At 43.7% G+C, this 27,414-nt stretch overlaps 1 protein-coding gene across 2 annotated transcripts in view; it reads left to right on the forward strand.

Annotated features, from left to right (window-relative positions):
- The first annotated feature begins 3,644 nt into the window (after nucleotides 1-3,644).
- The window catches only part of rspo2 (R-spondin 2), a 158,905-nt gene continuing 135,135 nt past the window's right edge, over nucleotides 3,645-27,414 (forward strand). Inside the window, exons 1-2 of one of the 2 annotated variants that reach the window (XM_059646313.1) lie at nucleotides 3,645-4,024; nucleotides 4,277-4,710. In XM_059646313.1, coding sequence (XP_059502296.1) covers nucleotides 4,617-4,710 — 94 coding nt within the window. In that variant the 5' untranslated portion in view covers nucleotides 3,645-4,024; nucleotides 4,277-4,616. The remainder of the gene's footprint in view (nucleotides 4,025-4,276; nucleotides 4,711-27,414) is intronic. The other variant, XM_059646314.1, reaches the window with a different exon arrangement.

Genomic DNA, 27,414 nt, shown 5'->3' on the forward strand with positions numbered 1-27,414 from the left:
CCCTAGCCCCCTCAACCTTTCCTCATAACACCAGGCCCCCAGTACAGGCAGCATCCTGGTAAATCTCCTCTGCACCCTCTCTAAAGTTTCCACATCTTTCCCATAATGAGGTGACCAGAACTGAACACAATATTCCAAGTGTGGTCTAACCAGGGTTTTGTAGAGCTGCAGCATAACCTCACAGCCCTTGAATTCAATTCCCCTGCCAACGAAAGCCAACACACCATTTGCCTTCTTAACAACTCTATCAAATTGGCTAGCGGCTTTGAGAGATCTATGGATGTGGACTCCAAGATCCCTCTGTTCCTCCATACTGCCAAGAATCCCACCATTAACCCAGTATTCTGCATTCAAATTTGACCTTCCAAAATGAATCGCCCTGTAGATGACCTTGTAGAGATTGAATAAATCATAAGGGCCATGAATAAGGTAAATAGCCAAGATCTTTTTCCCAGTGTAGGGGAGTCCAAAATGAGAGGACATAGGTTTAATAGAGGGGAAAGATTTGGAAAAGACTTGAAGACTAACATTTTCATGCAATGTGTGGTGTGTATATGGAAATAGTTGCCAGAACTCAGGTGGAGGAGGTACAATTACAACATTTAAAAGGCATCTGGCTGGGTATATGAATAGGACGTGTTTATAATGATATGGACAAATGCTGGCAAGTGGGACTAGGTCAAATTGGGATGGCTGGTATGCGCAGATGAGTTGGACTAAAGGATCTGTTTCCATGCCATATTACTCTCTGACTCTGTATGTGTGTGGGAAGTGTTTGCTGTCTCACCACTTTCTATGATGTGTTCAGCTTCTGTAAGTATATAAGGAATGCATCGTAACAGTTTAATTGCAAAGCCATTCCATCACTATCTATAAACTTACCAAAAGTATTCTGCCCATTTGTAATCTGTCATGACCCCAAATTGAAATTTATTTCTGATGGCCTGATAGAATGCCAAGAGATTCATCAAATTTTCTCTGAAATCTCAGACTAAATAAATGTCCTTCCCCCTCCTGCAGAGCTGAACTTCTGGTTTCCAATTTTCATCATTCCACAACCAAAGTCTGCCACAACTAACATTGGGATCCAAGGTGGTGGTGAAACAAAAGCATTTTTTTCTGGATAGAGTTTATTAACTATTCAGTCTGATGGTACCTTTGGCACAGCTGTTCCCCTTTATATCTACCCAGTCAATTAATTAATCAATTAACATAATAACTTCTTTAATGGCTTGCTTTATAACAGTTCCAAAGGGCCCTCTTATGTAGACTCTCTGCCTCTGGACCAGGAGGATGGGTTCAAGTTCCACCTGCTCCAGAGGTGTGAATCTGAGAAAAAAACAGGTTGAATCGAAAAAGTAGTAACAGTTCCAGATTATTCAAATCCCAATTCACATGCCCATAGTATCAGAGATAATAGGAACTGCAGATGCTGGAGAATCCAAGATAATAAAATGTGAGGCTGGATGAACACAGCAGGCCAAGCAGCATCTCAGGAGCACAAAAGCTGACGTTTCGGGCCTAGACCCTTCATCAGAGAGGGGGATGGGGTGAGGGTCCTGGAATAAATAGGGAGAGAGGGAGAGGCGGACCGAAGATGGAGAGAAAAGAAGATAAGTGGAGAGAGGTAGGGAGGGGATAGATCAGTCCAGGGAGGACGGACAGGTCAAGGAGGTGGGACGAGGTTAGTAGGTCGATGGGGGTGCGGCTTGGGGTGGGAGGAAGGGATGGGTGAGAGGAAGAACAGGTTAGGGAGGCAGAGACAGGTTGGACTGGTTTTGGGATGCAGTGGGTGGAGTGGAGGAGCTGGGCTGGTTGTGTGGTGCAGTGGGGGGAGGGGACGAACTGGGCTGGTTTAGGGATGCGGTTGGGGAAGGGGAGATCTTGAAACTGGTGAAGTCCACATTGATACCATTAGGCTGCAGTGTTCTCCGTGACTCCCTTGTTCGCTCCACACTGCCCTCTAACCCCACCACACCTGACACCTTCCCCTGCAACCACAGGAAATGCTACACTTGCCCCCACACCTCCTCCCTCACCCCTATCCCAGGCCCCAAGATGACATTCCACATTAAGCAGAGGTTTACCTGCACATCTGCCAATGTGGTATACTGTATCCACCGTACCCGGTGTGGCTTCCTCTACATTGGGGAAACCAAGCGGAGGCTTGGGGACCGCTTTGCAGAACAACTCCGCTCGGTTCGCAATAAACAACTGCACCTCCCAGTCGCAAACCATTTCCACTCCCTCTCCCATTCTTTAGATGACATGTCCATCATGGGCCTCCTGCAGTGCCACAATGATGCCACCTGAAGGTTGCAGGTACAGCAACTCATATTCCGCCTGGGAACCCTGCAGCCTAATGGTATCAATGTGGACTTCACCAGTTTCAAAGTCTCCCCTGCCCCAACCGCATCCTCAAACCAGCCCAGTTCGTCCCCTCCCTCCACTGCACCACACAACCAGCCCTGCTCTTCCCCTCCACCCACTGCATCCCAAAACCAGTCCAACCTGTCTCTGCCTCCCTAACCTGTTCTTCCTCTCACCCATCCCTTCCTCCCACCCCAAGCCGCACCCCCATCTACCTACTAACCTCATCCCACCTCCTTGACCTGTCCGTCTTCCCTGGACTGACCTATCCCCTCCCTACCTCCCCACCTATACTCTCCTCTCCACCTATCTTCTTTTCTCTCCATCTTCGGTCCGCCTCCCCCTCTCTCCCTATTTATTCCAGAACCCTCACCCCATCCCCCTCTCTGCTGAAGGGTCTAGGCCCAAAATGTCAGCTTTTGTGCTCCTGAGATGCTGCTTGGCCTGCTGTGTTCATCCAGCCTCACATTTTATTCTCTCACATGCCCATAGTTACAGGTTATTCAAATCCTGATCTGCACACACAGATCCAGGTATTTCTGATTCTGGTCTGTATCTACTCAGTTCTGTATCAGTTTCATGTCGAGAATTATGTACACACAGTCCCAGGCTGATCAAATCTTTGATCTTTGTATGTAGAGTTGCAGGTTATTCAAACTGTGATCTGTACACACAGTTCCAGCTTTTTCAAATTCTGACCTGCATGTGCATTAGATTATTCAATTCTTGATTCTTATTCAATTCAATTCCATGTACAAGGAGTTCCAGATAGTTCAAATGCTGATCCATGCTCACAGTTCCAGATATTTCAAATCTGTATACAGTTCCAGATTTATTCATTAATCAGCTGCTCGCTATTAAATAGAAATTAAATTTAAAATTCACTTTTAATCTTTCTTTAGAATGCCTATTTTAATGGCTCTTGGGACGATATCACTTTTTGACTGTCACATTTGGTTAAAGATGAATAAATGGAGTAACGTAATAAAAACCAAAAGAACTGCAGATCTGTAAATGAGGAACAAAAACAAAGTTGCTGGAAAAGCTCAGCAGGTCTGGCAGCATCTTTGATGTAAAAAATACAGAGTTAATGTTTCGGGTCCGGTGACCCTTCTTTCTGGAAATAACGTGCCGATTCCATGCCTGCGGAAGCGCAGGTTTGGGGCGGGGGGATTGAGAGAAATGGAAGGGTTTTTATTGTCTGTGTGATCACTTGACCATTGCCGGCGGTGGGACCCGCGGAAGGGAAGGAAGCAGGCAGATGTGCTGCCAGCTTGGTGTGGTGTGAGTACAGCACCCCCTGTTAGCTCTCAATCCAATTTGCACCTTGCAAGAAAAAATAGGAGCGTTTGTCTCTGTCTCTGCCCTCCTCCCTGAATTCCTTGTACCACAGATCGGAGCGTCATCCGTGTAACCGTTACAAGAGGAGGGGACTGAAGCATCGTCTGGGGAGAGAAGGTAGCTGACTGAGTGCAGTCCGATCTCACTGAGCACTAACTGGAGACAGGGCAAAACCTCCGGACTTCGCTTTAGTAGACAGAAGCAACTTTAGTTTCCATGGGATCATGTCCTGCAGTATGTGTCACACACACTTCATGTACTGGTTGATTTGAGAAGGTGACAGAACAAAGTGTTGCTCTGATCACTTCTTGAGGTAATTAAGTTGAAGCTGAGTTCTTGACTCAATTGCAATAGATTTTCTCTTTGCTCCTGAGTTTCTCTTTGTTTTAAAACAATCCTGCATCGGGGCATTAATCTCGGGTCTCCTTTTTTGTAGAAATTCAGGGACATTTTTTAGGGGTGGCTGTTCCTCATTAGAATTTAATTTGTTCATCGATGATGTAAATGAGAGTTTAATGCGATTATTGATAGCTCGTTACCTTATGACTTGTGTCTCCTTCTCTAGAGCTTTGGGATTGAGTTCCGCCTTGCTGCTCTGAAGATGTGGAGACTGCAAATTGTCAGATTGCCGACTTTCTGGTCCCCGGTGTGAGAGCAGGGCAAGCAGATTCTGCCCCTTCTCTCTCTCTCTCTCTGAAGCTCAGATCTGGCTGGCAGCTAGAATAGGTGCTGCTGTTTCTTCTTTTTCATCATCATCATCATCATCATCATCATCATCATCATCTGTGTTGTTAGTTGGAGCTGTCCGACCTCCCATTCCAAGCCAAGCCGCACAGGCAGAGTGAGAGACCCAGAGACATCCCCGAGCGTGCAGCCTGCTTCCTCCCCACATCCCAGAAGCACAGATGCATTTTCGACTCGTTTCACTTGCGCTCGTTCTTCTAAACTGTGTGGATTATGGGCACAGCCTGAATAACCGAGGGAAACGGACCAGGAGAGGTCAGTGATGGCGATAGGTTTAAAGAATACAGCTTTAGCGATTCTCACCCCGGGTTACTTTAATAAACATTTATTTAAGAGGGAATTTACATTTAACGTAAGCCTATTCTTAATAAGTAGGTTTTCTTGTGTTTTGAGAAGAACCTGATCTCTAACTACTTCCAATCCTGGGGGAGTGCTCCCGGATCAGGGATGAAGCAGATTCAGGCACCGTTCACGACCGAGCCCCGAATTAAACGAAAGTATGTGGGATCCTCCACTTCATCGACTCGGACTCTGTGCCTGTGCCTGTGTCCGTGCGCGCCTGTGTGTGGTTCCCCTTTCTCTCGCTCTCTCTTTCTCTCTCTCTCACACACACACCTTTTTTTTAAAGGTTATTCTGTTTAAATCTACCGCCTGCCGCTCAGATGTTGGAGCCAATTCTCATTCTCCACCCCCGACGCATGGCAGCCACCCTCCCTGTGTTCTGTGTAAATCGGAAAGCTGGGCTGGGGATGTCACATCTCCAACAGCCGTGCTCTGTAGGGCCCCAGTCTCCAGGCTGCCGTGTGGGCTCGGCTTAAAGGTGCCGGGGGCTGGGGAGAACTATTCTCCCAAATGCCAGGAGAAAGGTAGAGAAGCCGAGCTCTGAGCTGTTGGTGAGCAGCGGCTGTCCTGGCGGTAACAGGTGATGTAGGTCTCACACGACAGCACAGCTTTGTCCGACAGCAGTGTTTTCAATTAAAACGCAAGCCTTCTGTGTCAGTTAATAACATGAACATTTAGTGACAGGAAAGCAATCAAGATTAAGCCTTTGGAATACAGTCAACAATTAGAAAGTCGAAGATTATATAATTGGGCACAGAGTAAGGAGTTTCAATATTGGAAGAAGATTTCTCTCTGGGGAGGAGGGTGTTCTTGGTGTTTTTTGGGGGGGGGCGTTTGCAAAGGTGTCAGTTCATTGCAGTGGGTTGGGGTAGGGAGAGTGTGGAGTGAGGAGTGCACGGAAAAGGCTAGGACACATGAACTTAGCCTCCAATTCCTGAGTTCGGTCCAGTCATATCATTTCTTTGGGTCTGCGAGTGCTGCCATTCTCCTCGGAGAGTGTCCTCCACCTAAGCATTATCATTTATATTCGATTCAAAAAGGGTGAGAATGAGCAAGGACTGAATTACCCACCATGGTGCTGCGTTTTCTCAAACAAAAGAAGTGGAATAAGTTTTGTGGGTGCGGGTTTCCATCCGCATTGCTGGCTCTCAAGCTGATGCTTCAGGTTCCAGTGGAGCGGGGATCTGGGGAGTTAATGCGATCCCAGCCTTTCTGGCGAACGTAAAGGGAAGGGTGTGACACTGTAGTTCTTCATCGCATCTTGGTCTCCTATTTTAAGGACGGATGTAACTGTTGGAAGTGCTTCAGACGAGGCTTCCAAGATAGACATCTGCGCTGAGCCGTTGATGTGTGAGCAAGGATTGAACGAGCTGGGCCATTTTGCACAAGAATTTCAAAGAACAAGGGATAATGTGGTTGAAAAATACAAAATCCCGATTGTCTTGACAAAGTCGATGTGGAAAGTGTTTACTCCTGTGGGTGGCTCCAGGACTAGGGGCCGTTGCCCAAAAGTTTAATTAAGGCCGAATGATTTCTACCCGGCCCCCACCCCACCCAGGGCAACTTTGAAACCCCCTACCTCAGGAAGTCGAGGTAGCATCATTTGGAAGGCATAGGTAGATAGATTCCTCTTAGGCAGGGGAATCAAAGGTTATCAGGGATCGATGGAATTGGCAAATCTGAAACACAAAGCTTTGATTTCATTGAATGGAAGTGCAGTGTTGAGGGACCGAGTGGCCTATTTCTCCTCCAAATTTATGTTCATTTCATCCAGATATGAGATGATCAAACCTCACAAAACTTGATTTAAAGCTAGCTCATTCAGCATGTAACATACTAGAAAATCCTGAATTCTCAACTAAAATTTGTAGGAGGGGAGGAATCTAACTTTCTCCTCACTTTAAACATTTTTGGATGCCAGTTATTATTGGACTAATACACTAAGTGTGGGCAGTTTGAAAAATGCCTATTCGTTCTTTAAATTTCTTATTATAAAGTGCTTCTGAAAGTGGGATGATCATTTTTCATATTGGTACAAAATCCAATCCTTAGGAAATCTACTGTCCTTCTTGCTCCAGTTTAGAATTCAGGTGTGATTTGACTCTTAACTATCCTCAATGTCGTTACGCTACTTGGTAGAATAATACTACCAAGTTGTTTAAGAAGGCACTTTATCACCGCAACGTTTTAACAGTGCGAGTTGAGCAATAACTATTTTGGGGGGAAAATACCTTAAATTTGAAAACTCAAACTGACTTGATGTGGCTTCGTGTGTAGAGGTGGCTCTTTAACCCGACAGTTACAATGATAACCTATTGCTGTGATAACGTTTTCTTCAATAAAAATATCCAAGTGCATTTTACAACAATGTTCAAAGAAATGTTTGGTACTGACCCACATAAGGAGATTGCAACAGACAACTGAAAGATTAGTCAAAAAGGCAAGTTATAAGCACTAAATTGTGTAGGGAATTAATTCCAAACCCAGGGTTAGAGGAAACTGAAGATGCTGAGGGGTAAATCATGGAAATTATTTGAAATTAGGTTAAAAGTCTTTTTAAATTAATGCATTGCTCATGTGTTGACCAGCCTGCACAGGCGAAGGGTGAATGGGACATGCCAAGAGTTAGCAAATCGATAGTGGAGGTTTGGTTGATCTTAAGGTTATGGTGGAAGCTTGACCAAGTTTGCACTGAACTATCCAATAGAATCACAAAGGCACGAGCCAGAGACGCAGTTGCAGCTATGCTCTTATGGTCACCTTTGTTAGTAGGCTTGTATATTCTTAATTTCTGCCAAATGCATTCAGTAATTTGTTAAGAGATAATGGGAACTGCAGATGCTGGAGAACCCAAGACAACAAAATGTGAGGCTGGATGAACACAGCAGGCCAAGCAGCATCTCAGGAGCACAAAAGCTGACGTTTCGGGCCTAGACCCTTCATCAGAGAGGAAACCCAGTTAGATGCCCAAGTATTTGGTCAAACAGCTGAAAACCTATCTGCAAAAGATTTAAGAGTATGCAACTGCCTCAACTTCTCATCCAGTTAAACATGACTCCACCAATCTTTGCATGGCATTTGTGCTTTGTTATGTGTGAAACCTGGGTGGTGATACTTGTTGCTAAGTGGGAATGAGATTCTACAAGACTAGTGTGTGATTGATGTCAATGTAAGATACATTTAATGTTGTCAGGAGCTGTGTACAATATTGTCAGTAGAGGTGTGCATTAAGTTGAATGACCAGCTGTATATTTGTATTTTAGTGTATTTGCTCAGCAGGTATCAGAGTCCAATCTGAAAGAACGCAAGAGGGTTCAAGTATATGAGAGTGGAAGGTTTGCTGTAACTGTGTAAATTTGAGACCATGCCTACTTTAGCATACAGTTTTGGCCTCCTTGCCTGAGGGAGAATGCAACAAGTGCCTGTGAGAATGCAGTTCGGATTGATGAGCTGTTCAATGAGGATCAGTTGAGCAAAGTATTCAGGCTTGCGTTAGAGCTGAAAAGGAATGAAAGGTAACTTTACAGAAAAGCTAAAAACTTAAGAGTGCTGAGATGTTGTTTTTCCCATGGACTGAGAGACTAGAGGTAATAGGTTTTAAATAAGCATCACCCTTTTGGACTGAAATGAGGAGAGATTTCTTACTTTGTGGTTGCATGTTTGGAATTCTCTAACTCTGAGCAGTGGATACATTTGACATAGGCAAAGTTGGAATCTCCTCTAGTTCTTTGGGAACGGAAGTGAAGGAATGTGGAGTTGAGAAGGACATTTTTTCAGATTGGAACTGCCATCACCTATTTCTGAAACTCCAAGGGGGTCAAATAGCAACGACTAGTATAAAGCATTACAAGTGGGAAGGAGAAATGGATGCTGTATCCATCAGGAATGTAGCTGATAATTCAGTGCTCTGCGTATGTGACCAAAATAAAACTAATGGCATGTAGTCAGGATGATAAAACAACCTCTCTAACCTTAAACATTAAGATCACTTTGAATTCTTCCAAACCCTGGACTAAACCAGCTCATTCTGCTCAACTAATCCTCATAAGAACAGCCCATCAATCTAGAATTTTCTTGTGAACACTTGTGGCTTCTGTTAGCAGGCAAGAATGTTCTTCCTTGGGCAAGGAGGTCAAACAGTACACCTTAAACTGGGTACTGTCATGAAACTGTAAGATTTCCGTTCACATAATCTCTAAACCCCTTACATTATCTCAAATTGGTCTCAAATATTCTGGCCAACAAACACAATGCAGTTGCCTATACAGCCTTATGCACATACCTACAGAAATTTATCCTGAGCATCATGTTATTGTTAGAGCTGCCAACGTGATGTTGATGGTATTAAAAGCATCTCCCACAGACAATGTGTAGACCATACAAGTTAGAAAGGTCTAATGTCCTGAAGCCAGTTTGTGCCTAATTCTTTTAACCATTTGGTTATGCCAATTTAGTCTGTATGTGAGCTGAGGTTCTGCTCGACTATCAAGTAGCCAAATTCTGCCCTTACCCAGTTGTGTACAGACACTGCTTCATAATGTATGACTGCTTTTAATATAAACTAGCCACATGTGCTTCAAAACTAGTTGTGCAAAATGATTTATTCTTATGAGTTGCTTATTAAAAACATTAACGTTGTTCCCTTTTCTCAAACTGACTGATACATTTGGACAGCATGACTATAATTATATTATTCAGGTGGTTACACTAGGCAGTTGCACCAGAATTAGCTCAGTGTTTTGCTATGATGCTACTTTCATGTTTATGGGGGAAAGTGCAATAATTTGAGAAATGTTGAGTCTCCATTGCTAGAGCTATTGTTAATGCAAGGAGTTAGAAGATTTGCGCAAGAATTTTATTTGAGGCAATTACAGTTTGATTCCGGGGGTGGGGGGGTTGGTGGGGTGCAACTCCTAACTGATTTCAACAATTTTAAAATCATCTCAATGAAGATGTGCATCTGGTGTTCGAGGATGAAAACCCCAATTGTGTTGGGATGAATTAAATGAAGTAGTTTATTGAGGATTTGGTTCTGTTAGGTTATAATCTCTCCACTGTTGGATTTGAAAAAGGATGACATTTTTGCTTTTGTATTTTAGCTGTAAATGTATCAGTGACTTCATCTGTCATTTTAGTATGTAACATACTGAGATTATATAGCACAATTCTATCTTCGTGCTCCAAACATTAACATCACAGTTTAGTTTCTACTTGATTTGTGCAATATTAAACTTCCCAGTTGTTTGTTTTTCCTTTGCCAAATACTATCTTCTGGAAAATTCTAATCTCAATCCAAGGATTCCAGAAATTGTATAAGCAGTATTTCAGGTGGCTGCCTTTAGGAGGCAGCATTTCTTGTAAAGTGTCTTCATGACTATGCCAATGTTAAACTGAAAGCTCAATGCAATTAAATGCAACTCCATGGCCAAATTATATTAAAAACAGATTTAAGCAATAGCGAAACATCCATATTTGAAGGTACTGTTTACCTTAATTGCACAATGTTGAAATGTAAAATACAAACTCTCTTTTGACTGCGTTTGATTAAAAAAAGTTTCAGATTTGAACAAATTATTTTGTGGTTGAGACTGTACTGGTCTGATCCCAATGCATATTTAACAATAGGAGCAAACTATTTTGAATAATGTATTTTTTCCCTTTGCTAATTTCGTCATGATCCAGTTGGTAGCACTTTCTCCTGAGCCAGAAGACCATGTATTCAAGACCCACCTCAGACTTGAGCACAGAATCCAGGCTGCCCCACCCTTTGTTGTACTAAGTGGTGTTTCACTCGGGTGACAAATTTCAGATAAGATCCTCATCTTGGGCACGTTTGTCCCCTTTGCATAAGGGAATGGCTGACTTGAGCACTGCTTTGAAAAACAGCAGTGAAGTTCTCCTTGGTATCCTGGTGAATATTTGTCTTTCACCAACACCCCTAAAATGTCACTATCTGGTCAGTACTCCTTTGGTGCCCGTGGGCACTTGCTTTGTGCAAATCAACTGCTGCATTTCCTGCATTACCACAATGACTATATTTCAAATCTACTTCAGTGGCTCAAGTGCTTTGGCATGTCCTCAGATTGTCACAAATGCTTTATAATTGCAAGACTTTTTCTTTTACTCTGTTAAGGTATTAGCAAAGTGAAGTACTTTCAAGTGAAACTTGACTTTTAAATGGTTACTGTTGCTGTGCAGTGATCCATGAAGTCAGGCTGTTGAAGTGTATTGGGGTCTGCTGTGCTCCTCCAGCTCCACACTGTGTTATCTTTGTTGAATGGAATCTTGTTGCCTCAGTGCCCTTCAAGTTGTAGTTCACAAACTTGATAAAGAAAGGCTTCCATTTCTTTCACAACTTAGGAGTTCCATAGCAATATTTTTCAGAATGTGGTCAATATTGAAATGCAGAAGTCAATTTGTGCAAAGCAAGTTCCTAAGAACAACCAAGTGATGATCAGTTTTTGATGTTGAGTAAGTGTTACATATCTGTTGAATCCAGTTTGGGCAATTTCTGCCTCATCAGTAATGTGATGGTGTCATCATGTGTCCTATTGTGTTGCACTTGTTTAGTCATGACCTACCCTGCCAAAGCCAATCAACTCGTGACCCCTTTACAGCTTTGTTACAAGCATCAACAAAAGAGCTCAATTCCAGAGGGTTGCTCAGTGACTGCTGCCAACAGCAAGACAACATTTGAGTGAGGGTGACATCATGGAGGAAAGCTGGAGTCAAATGGAATCAGTGCGGGAAGGTTACAAAAGCGGGCATGAGTGAGCAACCAAGTAGCTGACATCCTGACTTTACAAAACCTGCCCACCATCTACAAGGCACAAGTCAGGAGCATGGTGGAATTCTCACTCCCCACTTTCCTGAATGAGTGAAGCCCTAACAACACTCAAGAAGCCTCACATCATCCAGGACAAAGCAGCCTGCTTGATTGGTGCCCCATCCATAAACACTCACTCTCTCTACCACTGATACACAGCAGCTGTATGTATCATTTACAAGATTCATTACAGGAATTTGCTGTTTAGACAGCACCTTCCAAACACATCATTGCGTCCATTTAGAAAGTCAAGGGGAGCAGATACATGGGAGAATCACCACTTGCAAGTTTTCCTTCAAGCCACTCACCATCCTGGCTTTTGAAATATCATCATTCCTTCCCTGCTGCTGAGTCAAAACCCTGGAGCACCATCCCTAACAGCATTGTGGGTCAACTCACAATCCGCGGAATGCAACAGTTCAAGAGAGTGACCTACCAACACCTTCGAAGGCATTGAATGCTGAGCCAGGCAGGATTGCCCACTTCCCAAATAAAGATAAAAAGATCAAGTGGAGAAGACACCTGCTCCTTGGCCATGGGGTCATTTTGTGACCATTTGTGTCTCTTTAACATCTTTTAATAGATCAGACCCCTGAATGCCCACTCCCTCAATGTAGCAGTGACTAGATTTGTCAACCTTGTATTCAATGTATGAAGTAGGACTTGAATCCACAATCACCTAATTCTAAGGCAAGAATGCTCTGCACTAATCCACAGATAGTATCAATACTGAAGAATCTTCAATATTCAGCCACACCAGAACTGAGTCGTCAGGTTGTGACAACAATGGAGGCCTGTGGAACTCTGTCCGTCCGATTTTTAAGGAGATTGTAGTTTATAGGAACCTCTGGGGGAAATATTTCCTGGTTTAGGAAGCCTTTGCAAAATGACTTTCAAACCCAGCCACAGGTGTTGCCTTTTGACTTTGCAGTAAGCCTTGCCCTCCTGCCACTTTTTTTAATGACGTGCTCTGTGACACAGCTTCGGGTTGTTTGCTGTCAGATATAAATTGGCAGTAGGCCCCATAATGAAAGACAGGGGCAAGTCAGGAGAAACTTGTTTGGAGCCAGGTTATATGGGCATGGCTTTTAATGGAGGGGAAAGCAAGTAAGAGGCACGCAGGCTTACAAAGGGAAATCTGAATCTAGATGTTGTAGGAGCTGCCCATGGTGGGATAATGGATGTAGAGGGTGAAATGTGCAAAGTTGAAAATGGTGGTCGGGGATGAGAACGTGGGGAAAATTGAACCCAAGAATGAATACTTTTTAATTTGTCTTGTGAGGGCCTGAGAGAGGTTTGGAGATGCCTGGTAGATCATGACACATCTCCATGCTCTGTCATAGAACATAGAACATTACAGCACAGTACAGGCCCTTTGGCCCTCGATGTTGTGCCGACCTGGCATACCAATCTGAAGCCCATCTAACCTACACTATTCCATGTACGTCCATATGCTTATCCAATGATGACTTAAATGTACATAAAGTTGGCGAATCTACTACCGTTGCAGGCAAAGCATTCCATTCCCTTGCTACTGAGTAAAGAAACTACCTCTGACATCTGTCCTATATCTTTCACCCCTCAATTTAAAGCTATGCTCCCTCGTGCTCGCCGTCACCATCCGAGGAAAAAGGCTCTCCCTATCCACCCTATTTAACCCTCTGATTGTCTTATAGGCCTCAATTAAATCACCTCTCAACCTTCTTCTCTCGAACGAAAACAGCCTAAAGTCCCTCAACCTTTCCTCATAAGACCTTCCCTCCATACCAGGCAACATCCTAGTAAATCTCCTCTGCACCCTTTCCAAAACTTCCACATCCTTCTTATAATGCGGTGACCAGAACTGTAAACAATACTCCAAGTGCGGCCACACCAGAGTTTTGTACAGCTTCACCATAACCTCTTGGTTCCAGAACTCAATCCCTCTATTAATAAAAGCTAAAACACTGTATGCCTTCTTAACAGCCCTGTCAACCTGGGTGGCAACTTTTAAGGATCTGTGTACATGGACACCGAGATCTCTCTGCTCATCTGCACTGCCAAGAATCTTACCATTAGCCCTGTACTTTGCCTTCTGGTTACTCCTACCAAAGTGCATCACCTCACACTTGCCAGCTTTAAACTCCATTTGCCACCTCTCAGCCCAGCTCTGCAGCTTATCTATGTCTCTCTGCAACCTACAACATCGTCCGTCACTATCCACAACTCCAACAACCTTGGTGTCGTCTGCAAATTTACTAACCCATCCTTCTAAGCCCTCATCCAGGTCATTTATAAAAATGACAAACAGCAGTGGACCCAACACCGACCCTTGCAGTACACCACTAGTAACTGGTCTCCAGGATGAGCATTTCCCATCTACTACCACCCTTTGTCTTCTTTCAGCAAGCCAATTTCTAATCCAAACTGCTATATCTCCCACAATCCCATTCTGTTGCAATTTTGTACGATAGCCTACTGTGGGGAACCTTATTGAACGCCTTGCTGAAATCCATATACACCACATCAACCGGTTTACTCTCATCTACCTGTTTGGTCACCTTCTCAATAACTCAATAAGGTTTGTGAGGTACGACCTCCCCCTCACAAAACCGTGCTGACTATCCCCAATCAAATTATTCCTTTCCAGATGATTATAAATCCTGTCTCTTATAACCTTTTCCAACACTTTACCAACAACTGAGGTAAGGCTCACTGGTCTATAATTACCAGGGTTGTCTCTACTCCTCTTCTTGAACAGGGGAACCACATTTGCTATCCTCCAGTCATCTGGCACTATTCCTGTAGACAATGACGAGTTAAAGATCAATGCCAAAGGCTCGGCAATCTCCTCCCTGGCTTCCCAGAAGATCCTAGGATAAATGCCATCCGGCCCAGGGGTCTTATCTATCTTCACCCTCTGTAGGATTTCTAATACGTCTTCCTTGTGAACCTCAATCCCACCTAGTCTAGTAGCCTGCATCTCAGCATTCTCCTCAACAAAATTATCGTTTTCTAGAGTGAATACTGTTGAAAAATATTCATTTAGTGCTTCCCCTATCTCCTCTGACTCCACACATAACTTACCACTCCTATCCTTGATTGGCACTAATCTTACTTTCGTCATTCTTTTATTCCTTAAATACCTATAGAAAGCCTTAGGGTTTACCCTGATCCTATCCGCCAACAACTTCTCATGTCTCCTCCTAGCTCTTCTGAGCTCTCTCTTTAGGTCTTTCCTGGCTACCTTGTAGCCCTCAAGCGCCCTAACTGAGACTTCACATCTCATCCTAACATAAGCCGCCTTCTTCCTCTTGACCAGAGATTCCACTTCCTTCGTAAACCACGGCTCCCGCACTCTACAGCTTCCTCCCTGCCTGACAGGTACATACTTATCCAGGACACACAGGAGCTTTTCCTTGAATAAGCTCCACATTTCTAATGTGCCCATCCCCTGCAGTTTCCTTCCCCATCCTATGCTCCCTAAATCTTGCCTAATCTCATTGTAATTGCCTTTCCCCCAGCTATAACTCTTGCCCAGTGGTATACACCTATCCCTTTCCATCACTAAAGTAAACATAACAGAATTGTGATCGCTATCACCAAAGTGCTCACCTACTTCCAAATCTAACACCTGGCCGGGCTCATTACCCAGTACCAAATCTAATGTGGCTTCGCCCCTTGTTGGCCTGTCTACATACTGTGTCAGGAAGCCCTCCTGCACACTCTGGACAAAAACTGACCCATCTATAGTACTTGAACTATAGTGTTCCCAGTCAATATTTGGAAAGTTGAAGTCCCCCATGACAACTACCCTGTCTCTCTCGCTCCTATTGAGAATCATCTTTGCTATCCTTTCCTCAACATATCTGGAACTATTCGGAGGCCTATAGAAAACTCCCAACAGGGTGACCTCTCCTTTCCTGTTTCTAACCTCAGCCCATACTACCTCAGTTGACGAGTCCCCAAACATCCTTTCTGCAAATGTAATACTGTCCTTAACCAACAATACCACACCTCCGCCCCTTTTACCATCTTCTCTGTTCTTACTGAAACATCTAAATCCCGGAACCTGCAACAACTATTCCTGCCCCCTGCTCTATCCATGTCTCCGAAATGGCCACAACATCGAAGTCCCAGGTACTAACCCATGCTGCAAGTTCACCCACCTTATTCTGGATGCTCCTGCTGTTGAAGTAGACACACTTGAAACCAACTTCTTGTTTGCCAGTGCCATCTTGCGTCCCTGAAACTTTATTTCGGACCTCCCTCCTCTCAACCTTTTCTATACTCGAACTACAATTTTGGTTCCCGTCCCCTGCTGAATTAGTTTAAACCCACCCGAATAGCCTTAGCGAATTTCGCCCCCCCCCGCCCCTGCCCCCTGGATATCGGTACCCCTCTGGTTCAGGTGAAGACCATCCTGCTGGTAGAGGTCCCACCTACCCCAGAAAGACCCCCAATTATCCAAGATTCCAAAACTCTCCCTCCTGCACCATCCCTGTAGCCACGTGTTCAACTCCTCTCTCTCCCTGTTCCTCACCTCACTAGCATGTGGCACGGGCAACAAACCAGAGACAACAACTCTGTTTGTCCTAGCTCTAAGCTTCCATCTTAGCTCCCTGAATTTCTGCCTTAAATCCCCATCTCTCTTCCTACCTATGTCGTTGGTGCCTATGTGGACCATGACTTGAGGCTGCTCCCCTCCCCCTTAAGGATCCCAAAAACATGATCAGAGACATCATGCACCCTGGCACCTGGGAGGCAACACACCAACCATGAGTCTCTCTCGTCCCTACAGAACCTCCAATCTGTCCCCCTAACTATGGAGTCCCCAATGACTACTGCTCTGCTCCTCTTCCCCCTTCCCTTCTGAGCAGCAGGGACAGACTCTGTGCCAGAGACCTGTGCCCCACTGCTTTCCCCTGGTAAGTCGTCCCCCCCAACAGTATCCAAAACGGTATACTTATTGTTGAGGGGAATGTCCACAGGGGACCCCTGCACTGCCTGCCAGTTCCCTTTCCGTCCCCTGACCGTAACCCATCTGCCTTTTTATTGTACCTGAGGAGTGACTACCTCCCTGTAACTCCTCTCAATAACACCCTCTGCCTCCCGAATGATCCGAAGTTCATCCAGCTCCAGCTCTAGTTCCCTAACGCGGTTTTCAAGGAGCTGGAGTTGGGTGCACTTCCCGCAGATGTAGTCAGCGGGGACACTAGTGCTGACCCTTAACTCCCACATTCTGCAGGAGGAACATTCAACTGCCCTGACAGCATTCCCATTATTCTAAATTCCCAAAGAGACTGTTGAAAAATAAAGAATAAAAAGTAAACTAGGTACCTTACCAATCTGGTAAGTCATTTTGAAGTTATCGTCAATATTTTAAATAACGTTGTTAGAGCCCAGTTTTGGTTAGTTGGTCTGTTGCAGCCATTTTTTTGGTTGCAAGTATTCATTGACTGACCTTCCTGGGAGTCACCTTTCTTGACTCATTTGAACTGAATAAATGCAGCAGCTATTTTGAGTGCCACAGTTTAGCTCTTCATCCTTGGTAACAATATCTTCTTCTTTCTAAGCTTCCATCTTAGCTCCCTGAATTTCTGCCTTAAATCCCCATCTCTCTTCCTACCTATGTCGTTGGTGCCTATGTGGACCATGACTTGAGGCTGCTCCCCTCCCCCTTAAGGATCCCAAAAACATGATCAGAGACATCATGCACCCTGGCACCTGGGAGGTTGACGTCAACTACCTCAGTTGACGAGTCCCCAAACATCCTTTCTGCAAATGTAATACTGTCCTTAACCAACAATACCACACCTCCGCCCCTTTTACCATCTTCTCTGTTCTTACTGAAACATCTAAATCCCGGAACCTGCAACAACTATTCCTGCCCCCTGCTCTATCCATGTCTCCGAAATGGCCACAACATCGAAGTCCCAGGTACTAACCCATGCTGCAAGTTCACCCACCTTATTCTGGATGCTCCTGCTGTTGAAGTAGACACACTTGAAACCAACTTCTTGTTTGCCAGTGCCATCTTGCGTCCCTGAAACTTTATTTCGGACCTCCCTCCTCTCAACCTTTTCTATACTCGAACTACAATTTTGGTTCCCGTCCCCTGCTGAATTAGTTTAAACCCACCCGAATAGCCTTAGCGAATTTCGCCCCCCCCCCCCCCCTGCCCCCTGGATATCGGTACCCCTCTGGTTCAGGTGAAGACCATCCTGCTGGTAGAGGTCCCACCTACCCCAGAAAGACCCCCAATTATCCAAGATTCCAAAACTCTCCCTCCTGCACCATCCCTGTAGCCACGTGTTCAACTCCTCTCTCTCCCTGTTCCTCACCTCACTAGCATGTGAGGCTGTTCAATCTTCCCATTGTTTGACAGTCTTCCTTCATTTAGAGGAGGATTATTTATAAAACAAAAGCAGAAAGTGCTGGAAAAATTCTCAGTAGGTTTGGCAGCATCTGTAGTACAAGGAACTCTGATGTTGAATCTAATCTCACTCCTCTGTCAGATTAGCTTGATAGAAAAGTCACATTAGACTTCATTGTAACTTGTTCTCTCCACAGATACTGACAAGACCTCATCAGTTTTTCTAACATTTCCTCTCTGCTTTGAGATCTCCAGCAGCCACAGTAATTATTTTTGTTCATAAGATATTCCTGTCAAATAACAATAACTTGATTGTATTCCTTGCTAATTGTGATGAACTTGAAGCATGAACTAATAAAGAACTTACGATGATTTTTCTAGAAAAAGCCCAAGTTTTCACTGACCTTTTTGCCTCTGTGTTTGTGGGGTGAGGGCTATTTGGCCTTCGATTGTAGGAAGGAAATAAAACTAGATTAATCCAGTTTCATTAAAAAAAATCAAATACTTCCCATGTATGAGACTCAACCCAATGCAGTACTGAATCTATCTGCTTTTCTCTAACCCTTCAGGGACCCTCCCAGCCCAATGCGGAGACTGCATAATTGCATCATTTTCCAGTTTACATCTGCTATGAATTGAAGCAACACAGCAGGACACCTGCTGTGACCATGGTTCTGCTATTCTGTTTGGTTGTCATACTTTTCCCCTTTTTTTCCAGACACTATGGTATTATGTTTTGGAGAAATCTCTTGGCAGAAGTTGAGAAGCTTGGAAAATAACTTTGGTTTTGTTGGCATGACAAAAACAATGTGATAGAGTGTGTTCCATTTCACTGTGATGCACAGCTTGCCATAGTCTTTTCCATTGTACAGGAATTGCCCATTTAACATTTAACAGTGGGAGCACACAGTCAATTGACAGTTATCCTTTTAAACTTGATTTCTGTGAAATGTATTTTTCCTGTTTAAATTTAGTGTTGGTAGAAAGATGTTCCTACCTTGGGGCATCGGTTCCTACTTTACTTATTACAGGGTGATTACAGAGTAATTGCAGAGACAAAATCCTGTTGGCTTTAGCAGTGGACTGTTAAACTGAGGACCTGGGTTCAAATCCTACCGTCTCAGATGGTGGAATTTGAATTCAATAAAAATCTGGATTTACAGCCCAGTAATGAGTATGAATCCACTGTTGATTGTCAGGAAAAACCCATCTGGTTCACTAATGTCCTTTAGGGAAGGAAACTGCCATCCTTACCTGGTCTGGCCTACATGTGACTCCAGACCCACAGCAATGTGGTTGACTCTTAACTGCCCTCTGGGCAATTAGGGATGGGCAATAAATGTTAGCTTAGCCAGCACTACTGTCATCCTGTGAGGTTTTATTAAAATTAAACTTTATATTACACAATGTGTGGGGCTTCATTAAAAATAAACACTGCAAGCCGAGTTCTGGTAAGATTTTTGAATGTTTCAAGTTGTTTAGTAATCCCTTTCCGCTTCCTTCTTTTCCTAACCCTGAATTTTCATCTTTCTCTCACATCTCCCTGATTCGACTCCAGCATTTGTCCATTGTCCATGAAACCTACCTCCTTCTCCTTTTTGACGCATTCAGACTAATCCATTGAGCACCCGACTTTACCTCTGTGCCAATGCTCAACAATTTGCTAACATGTTGGAACTGGAGAGGCTCAGTGGTTAGTACTGCTGCCTTACAGTGCCAAAGACCCAGGATCAACCCACCCTCGGGCAACTGCCTGTGTAGGTTTTCTCCCACAGTCCAAAGGTGTGCAGGTTAGGTGGATTGGTCATGTTAAATTGCCCGTACTATTCAGGGATGTGTGGATTAGACGGATTATAGGGGGATGGGTCTTGGCGCGATGCTCTGAGGGTTGGTGTAGACTTGTTGGGCTAAAGGGCCTGTTTCCATTCTGTTGGGATTCTATGGATTTGTCTCATGGACCACTCTCCTTCCTGAAGATATTCCTTTTAAAACAAGCCGCCTTTTGTTAATGTGTGTGAGTGTGAAAGGGTCAATGTGGAGGAGTACCCTGAGGACCACCCACAATAATGTCACCAAAGGATTTTGGAAAAGTAAGACCAAATATCATATGATCCTCCTCAAATATCTCACCGTGACCATGATATCCACATAATTTTGTAAATATTTGTTAATGTGGAATAAACTACATCTTGTTCAGTACAAGACCTACTTCTACTTGACCAGAAAGTGTTTTCCGAAGTAACTAGCCATATAGATTCCTCAACTTGAAGACTGATGTAGTCCACTGATGAGGTACAGGCATTGTATGTATATGACAACTTTTGGGCATCATCAGTCCTAATATTGCTTTTTGACCTAGTGACAAACCTTGTTTGTTTGCTAGCTTTAAACACACCTGTATTTTTGATAGGCCTTTGAAATCCACTCCACTGGTGTTAAGGGTTTTTAAAGTTAAGATGATAAAGGACATGATTCAAGTCCTATCTGCTCCAAGAGGTATTCAATGATAAATATGAGCAGATTAATTAAAAAGTTAAGAGTTGGGTTGAGGGGAAAACAGGAAGAAACCATGCTCGTGGGGCAGATTATAGCCCACTACTGTCTATTGTGTTTTTAATGGGATAGGCCATAGTGTTAGCTGTTTGGTTACTGGCTATGCATGGCCTCTACTTGTGTGGATGGGAGCAGCCTCAATAACACAAGCAGCTTAACACCATCCAGGACAAAGCAGCCTGCTTGATTGACACTACATCCACAAACCTCCACTCTTTCCACCACCGACACTCAATACACACCGCGGCTTCTATCTGCATGATGCACTGCAGAAATTTGCCAAAGATCCTCAGACTGCATCTTCCAAACCTGCGACCACTTCCATCTAGGACAAGGGTGGCAGATATATGGGAACACCACCAGCTTCAAGTTCCTCTCCAAGCCACTCGCCGTCCTAAATTGGAAATATATCACTCTTCCTTCACTGCCACTGGGTCAATGTCCTGGAGATCCCCCCACAATGGCATTGTGGGTCAAACCACAGCAGGAGAACTGCAGTGGTTCAAGAATGCAGCTCACCACCACCTTCTCAAGGGCAACTAGGGATGGGCAAGAAATGATGGCATAGTCTGTGATACCAATATTCCATGAAAATGAATGGAATGAATTGGCGAAGTAGCTGATAGTGAAGGGGACTGTTGGAGACTGCAGCAGAATGTAAACAGTGTCTTCCTTCACCCCAACATCTCCCCACAGCCCTACAGCACCTTCCCCTGTAACAGGCAAAGGTGCAACACCTGCCTATTTACCTCTTCCCTCCCCCATATCACTTCACCTGCACTTCCAAGAATCTAGTCTACTGCATTCGCTGCTCACAATGTGGTCCCCTCTACATTGGGGAAACGAAGCACAAACTTGGTGACCATTTTGCAGAACATCTACATTCTGCTCGTAAAAAAAGACCCTGAACTACCTGTTGTCTGCCACTTCAATGCACCACCCTGCTCCCTGGCCAACATCTCTGTCTCCGGATTGCTACAGTGTTCCATTGAAACCCAGCGCAAGCTGGAGGAACAACACCTCATTTTCCGCTTGGGGACCCTACAGGCCTCCGGACTCAATATTGAGTTCAATAATTTTAGGCCCTAAACTCTCCGATGTCCCAGCCCCCCACCCCACACACCAGGCCTTGTAACCACACAGCCTACCACTACACACCCCCTGTTGTTAGTCACTAACAGCCCCCATTAACAACTACTCACCCTCCCAGCCTGACCGTCAGCAACTCCTTTGTCTGTCCAACTGTCTTTCTCTCTCTTTGGGTTCTATCCTATCGGTTACTCCCTACCCCACCCACCTCCCTATTTTCTGTATATAAACTGACGTTTTCTCAACCACCATCAGTTCTGACGAAGGGTCACTGGACCCGAAACATTAACTCTGTTTTTGCCTTCACAGATGCTGCCAGACCTGCCAAGCTTTACCAGCAACATGGTTTTTGTTCCTGATTTACAGCATCCACAGTTCTTTTGGTTTTATTTTCCATGTGTGTTGCCTTTCCTGGAGTCAATGGTGGCAAGCAGCTTGCTTGAAGAGCTTCAGTGAAGTGTACTATAGATCCACTCAGCTGTCAGGGAATTATGTTCCAGGAATTCTTATGAAGGAAGGCTGAGGGAATGGAGGCTGTTTTCATTGGAGAGAAGAAGGTTAAGAGGTGACTTAATAGAGATATACAAGATGATCAGAGCATTAGATAGGGTGGATAGCGAGAGCCTTTTTCATAAACATAGAACATAGAACATTACAGCACAGTACAGGCCCTTCGGCCCTCAATGTTGTGCCGGCCTGTCATACCGATCTGAAGCCCATCTAACCTACACTATTCCATGTATGTCCATATGCTTATCCAATGACGACTTAAATGTACCTAAAGTTGGCGAATCTACTACCGTTGCAGGCAAAGCGTTCCATTCCCTTTCTACTCTCTGAGTAAAGAAACCACCTCTGGCATCTGTCCTATATCTTTCACCCCTCAATTTAAAGCTATGCCCCCTCGTGCTCGCCGTCACCATCCTAGGAAAAAGGCTCTCCCTATCCACCCTATCTAACCCTCTGATTATTTTATATGTTTCAATTAAGTCACCTCTCAACCTTCTTCTCTCTAATGAAAACAGCCTCAAGTCCCTCAGCCTTTCCTCGTAAGACCTTCCCTCCATACCAGGTAACATCCTAGTAAATCTCCTCTGCACCCTTTCCAAAGCTTCCACATCCTTCTTATAATGCGGTGACCAGAACTGGACACAATATTCCAAGTGTGGCTGCACCGGAGTTTTGTACAGCTGCAGCATTTTCCTCGGATGGTGATGGCTAAAAGGAGGAGACATAGCTTTAAATTGAGGAGTGATAGATATAGGACAGAAGTCAGAGGTAGGTTCTTTACTCAGAAAGTAGTAAGGGCGTGGAATGCCCTGCCTGCAACAGTAGTAGACTTGCCAAGTTTAAGGGCATTTAAATAGTCATTCGATAAATATATGGATGATAATGGAATAGTGTTGGTTAGATGGGTTTCAGATTGGTTTCACAGTTCGGCTCAACATCGAGGGCTGAAGGGTCAGTACTGTGCTGTAATGTTCTATTTTCTGTGTTCTATTAATTGAACTCAGTGACATGGAGAGAATGGGTTTGGTCCCTATTCCCGTGGGTTGCTCCGATCTACCAGCTTCACTACACCTTCACGGCACATGTCTGTCATCAACATCCATCCACATTGGGTGTAGTTCGTTGCTGTCATGAGATAGAACATAGAACATAGATGTTGGTGACTGCCTCCAAGATGGAGAACTGGAGGAATAAATGATGAGCTGGTCTTGCCGTGTAGCTGTGCTGACTTTCTTGTTGGGAATTGTTGCTGTCTAGTTTCTATCTGGTGGTGGGAGAATAACAAACTGCATATCAAGATGGTGAGATTAATTAATGGTGAGGATGTTAATACATGCTAAGGCATTCAAATAGACCACTCACTGTTCACTGGGGAGACCCTTGGCTTGCTGTCAGTCATTTTGTTGTAAAATTGAACATTTTGTTCTCAAAATAGAGAAGTTCTTCACTGCTGAACTCATGATTTTTCCCAATATTTTCTGACTCTATTTTTCAAGATCTGGGAGGATTCTTCTCATTATTCTCACTTTTTGATTGTGAATGCCATTGTCTAGGCTAATATTGCTGCTGTTGAAGATGATAGCGAGAGTGAGTCATCTTTTGTGACTGTGCAGTCTATCTGGGGCAGGTACATCCACTGTACTAACTCTCTGCAGCAATGCAATTTTATTACAGCCAATTCAGAGAGCACTTGAGAATCAGTTACATTACGGTGTGTCTGGAGTTATGTGTAGGTGATGCCGAGTAAGGGCACACATTTTCTTTGCTAAAGGACATTTGGTAACCAGATAAGGCTTTATGACCATTTGTACCATTTACCAAGATAAGCATTTAATTTCAGATTCATTGATTGAATTTAAGCTCCATCTGCAGCTGTGATGGGACTTGAGCTTGTCGCTGGAGGCACAGATAGAGTGGATGGTTAGAGACTTTTTCCCAGGGTGGAAACAACAATGATGAGGGCACATGATTTTAAGGTGACTGGAGGAAGGAATAGGGGAGATGTCAGAGGTAAGTTCTTTACACAGAGAGTGGTGGATGTGTGGAATGTGCTGCCAGAAGTGGTAGTGGAGTCAGATACTTTAGGGACTTTTAAACAACTCTTTGATAAGCACGTGGAGAATAATAAAATGTAGGGTATGCAGGGATGATTGATCTTAGTAGGATAATAGGTCAGCACAACATCATGGGCTGAAGGGCCTGTTCCATGCTGTACAGTTCGATGTTCTATGGAACATTTAGTCCAGTTGCATTCAGGCTGGTACAATCACCATATTCTGCTGTTCTGCAATTTTGGGGCGGTTACATGGAGCTGTCTAATCTAAATGTCAAACTCAAATGTTATTGAGCACATTATAATGCTGTAGCCTCTTCCTTGATAAGGAAGATTCTAATCCCAAATTTGAACATCTACCTTTCTAACTGTGGTGAAAAGTGTGCAGTTGTATCTTTGTTTTGAGTCTATATTTCAAACTAGTAGCCTGTGGGTATTGGCTTATTTTTGCAAAGGATTTAAAATATTAATTTAGATCAGTCCTTTCAAAAGTATGATTTTAAGGAACTCCAGCATTACTTTTTGTATTGTGATTTATGAGAGGAAAGAGAGAAAATAATCATCAAGGGAATCGAGGGTTATGAGGTGGAAGTGGGAAGGTGGTAAGAGAGGGTGTAGGAACATGGATGTTGGGGATGATCAGATCAGTCAGTGATCTTGCTGAATGGCCTACATCTTATGGTATAAGAGCATTTAAGCCATTGGCTGTGGCAGAATCTAGGAAGATCAAGTTTTGTTACCTGTATTTTTAGGTGCAGTTTGAAGGAGGCTTGACTGGGATTAAAACCATATAATCTCTTCTTGAGAGTTTTTAAAATTTATTTTGTATACTTTATAATCTTTACGAGGAAAGGCTGAGGGACTTGAGGCTGTTTTCATCAGAGAGAAGAAGGTTGAGAGGTGACTTAATTGAAACATATAAAATAATCAGAGGGTTAGATAGGGTGGATAGGGAGAGCCTTTTTCCTAGGATGGTGACGGCGAGCATGAGGGGGCATAGCTTTAAATTGAGGGGTGAAAGATATAGGACAGATGTCAGAGGTAGTTTCTTTACTCAGAGAGTAGTAAGGGAATGGAACGCTTTTCCTGCAACGGTAGTAGATTCACCAACTTTAGGTACATTTAAGTTGTCATTGGACAAGCATATGGACGTACATGGAACAGTGTAGGTTAGATGGGCTTGAGATCGGTATGACAGGTCGGCACAACATCGAGGGCCGAAGGACCTGTACTGTGCTGTAATGTTCTATGTTCTATGTAATCAAAACTTGTTTAGAGCAATGTTATTGCACAGCTCTGGAGCAGGTGGGACTTGAATCCTGGTCTCTTTGGGTTTAGGAGGTAGTGACAGTACCACTGTGCCACTGGATCCCTGGAGAATGTTGAACCCTCTTCAGTGAGAGACCATGGTTCAATTCTCCTGTGTGATAGCTGGGGTTACAAATCACAATAAGACAGAGGGCCCTAAATAATGAACTCTGTTCACTTCTATCAGCAAAGGAAAATGGCATGCCTTGCCTAGATAATGCAGGAGCACCACAAAACAATTTAAGTCATGGCTGCAAGACAGCAAATTGGGTCAGTAAGGGATTCAACCCATAACTATAGTGTTATCAGTACCACATGCTATCTGAACTAACCAACCAGCAGCCTAATCTCTCCTACAATAGGAGACTCTTCAGAGCAGCTAAGGGAATAGGCTACCTCCAGTGACAGGGTTGGACTGTATAAAACGCTCCAGATCAGGAGTGTTTTTGCAGAACTCTTCAGATTGTTCAAAGGTGAGAAAGTCTAAGGTCATGCGTGAGTATTCCAGGAAACATCTCATGGCTCACAGTAGAGGAACTGAGACGGAGCAGTTACACCAACAGTTGGACAGGGGAATAAGTTTTTCTCCTGTCACTTTACAGTTACAGTTACTTTACAGTTGCTCAAAAATCAATGTTGTGGTGTAGATGGAATTTTGTTTTGTCATGTATTTGAAATCTTTCAGATTGTGGGTTTTTTAACTTGTTTTTATTTTGCATAATAAACTTATATCTTTATTGTTAAGAACAACAGATTTGGTTTTGTTTCAGTGAAAGGCTGCCACACGAAACTAAAAAAGGGAGAAAAGAAAAGCAATGATATATCAAACTAGACTTTATTCTGGAATCTGACTTGTTTCATAGAAACATTGGCTGGGATTATTAAAACTAACTATTGGCACTGCAAAAAGTAGTTACAGATAAAATGTAAGAATTTCAGTCTCATTACAATGGTGTATTTGTCTCTAATCTGAGAACCCTGCTCCAAGATCCAAATTGACAATCCAATTCCTGCATCATAAAATCCTTATCCTGGTTAATGTTGCCAATTAAATAGGTGCTAAAACTTTTCCAGAATATGGCAGGATTTGCTGAGTCATAAGCAACTAAGGGGAAACAAAGTTTCAACTTGTACATTTTGTGTTTGCTTTGTGAATTAACCAAGCATACAAAGTTTAAGACCAAACTGTTTTGCTTGTGTCTTTCCCTTAATGTGTTTGTGCTTTTAATTTGCTACAGTTCTCCTCACTTGAGTAATATTGCATATTTGAAGAGTTGAAATTTTGGTGGGTCAAATACGTCAATCTATAGGTATTGGAGATGCAGAATCCAGATATGAAACCATTGTATCACTCTGGGATGTTTGTCATCTCTTATCCAATGAGATTTGTTAGGCCATAACTCCCCTGAATGAGGCTGGGGCAGTATCTGAACTTCCACACAGGTGGTTTATGTTCACCAAGGTCCTTTTTAAAAACAAATGAAAACAAGCACTCCAATTTATCTAGGGTGCATGTGTTAAGAGAGGAATTCAAATCCTTGGAATCCAGGTTGTCAGTTTGAGTGCAGTTTTATTTCTTGCATTGCAATAACTACACTGACACTGTAGTGGACTGTTGCATTGCTGGGAGTGCGTTCTTTTGGAAGAGACATCAAATTGTGGTCTTGACTGTCAGCTCCTGCATGTAATGGATCCCGAGACAGCTATTTGAAGAATGAGGGAGTTCTAGTTCTCTTCAGATGGTTTGTTTTCTTTTTAATCAACCTGTTCAAACATGGTGTGATGCACCTCTAAGACAAGTGGGACTTGAACGTAGACCGACTAGAGTCACAACCATTACAGCACACAGTCCTTGATTGGTGCCCTGGTTAAATAGTTATCTAGCCATAAACTAAAACAGATAATCTGTTCGCTATCACTTGA

Source organism: Stegostoma tigrinum, chromosome 5 (assembly GCF_030684315.1).
Source record: "Stegostoma tigrinum isolate sSteTig4 chromosome 5, sSteTig4.hap1, whole genome shotgun sequence".
Classification (NCBI taxonomy): Eukaryota; Metazoa; Chordata; class Chondrichthyes; order Orectolobiformes; family Stegostomatidae; genus Stegostoma; species Stegostoma tigrinum.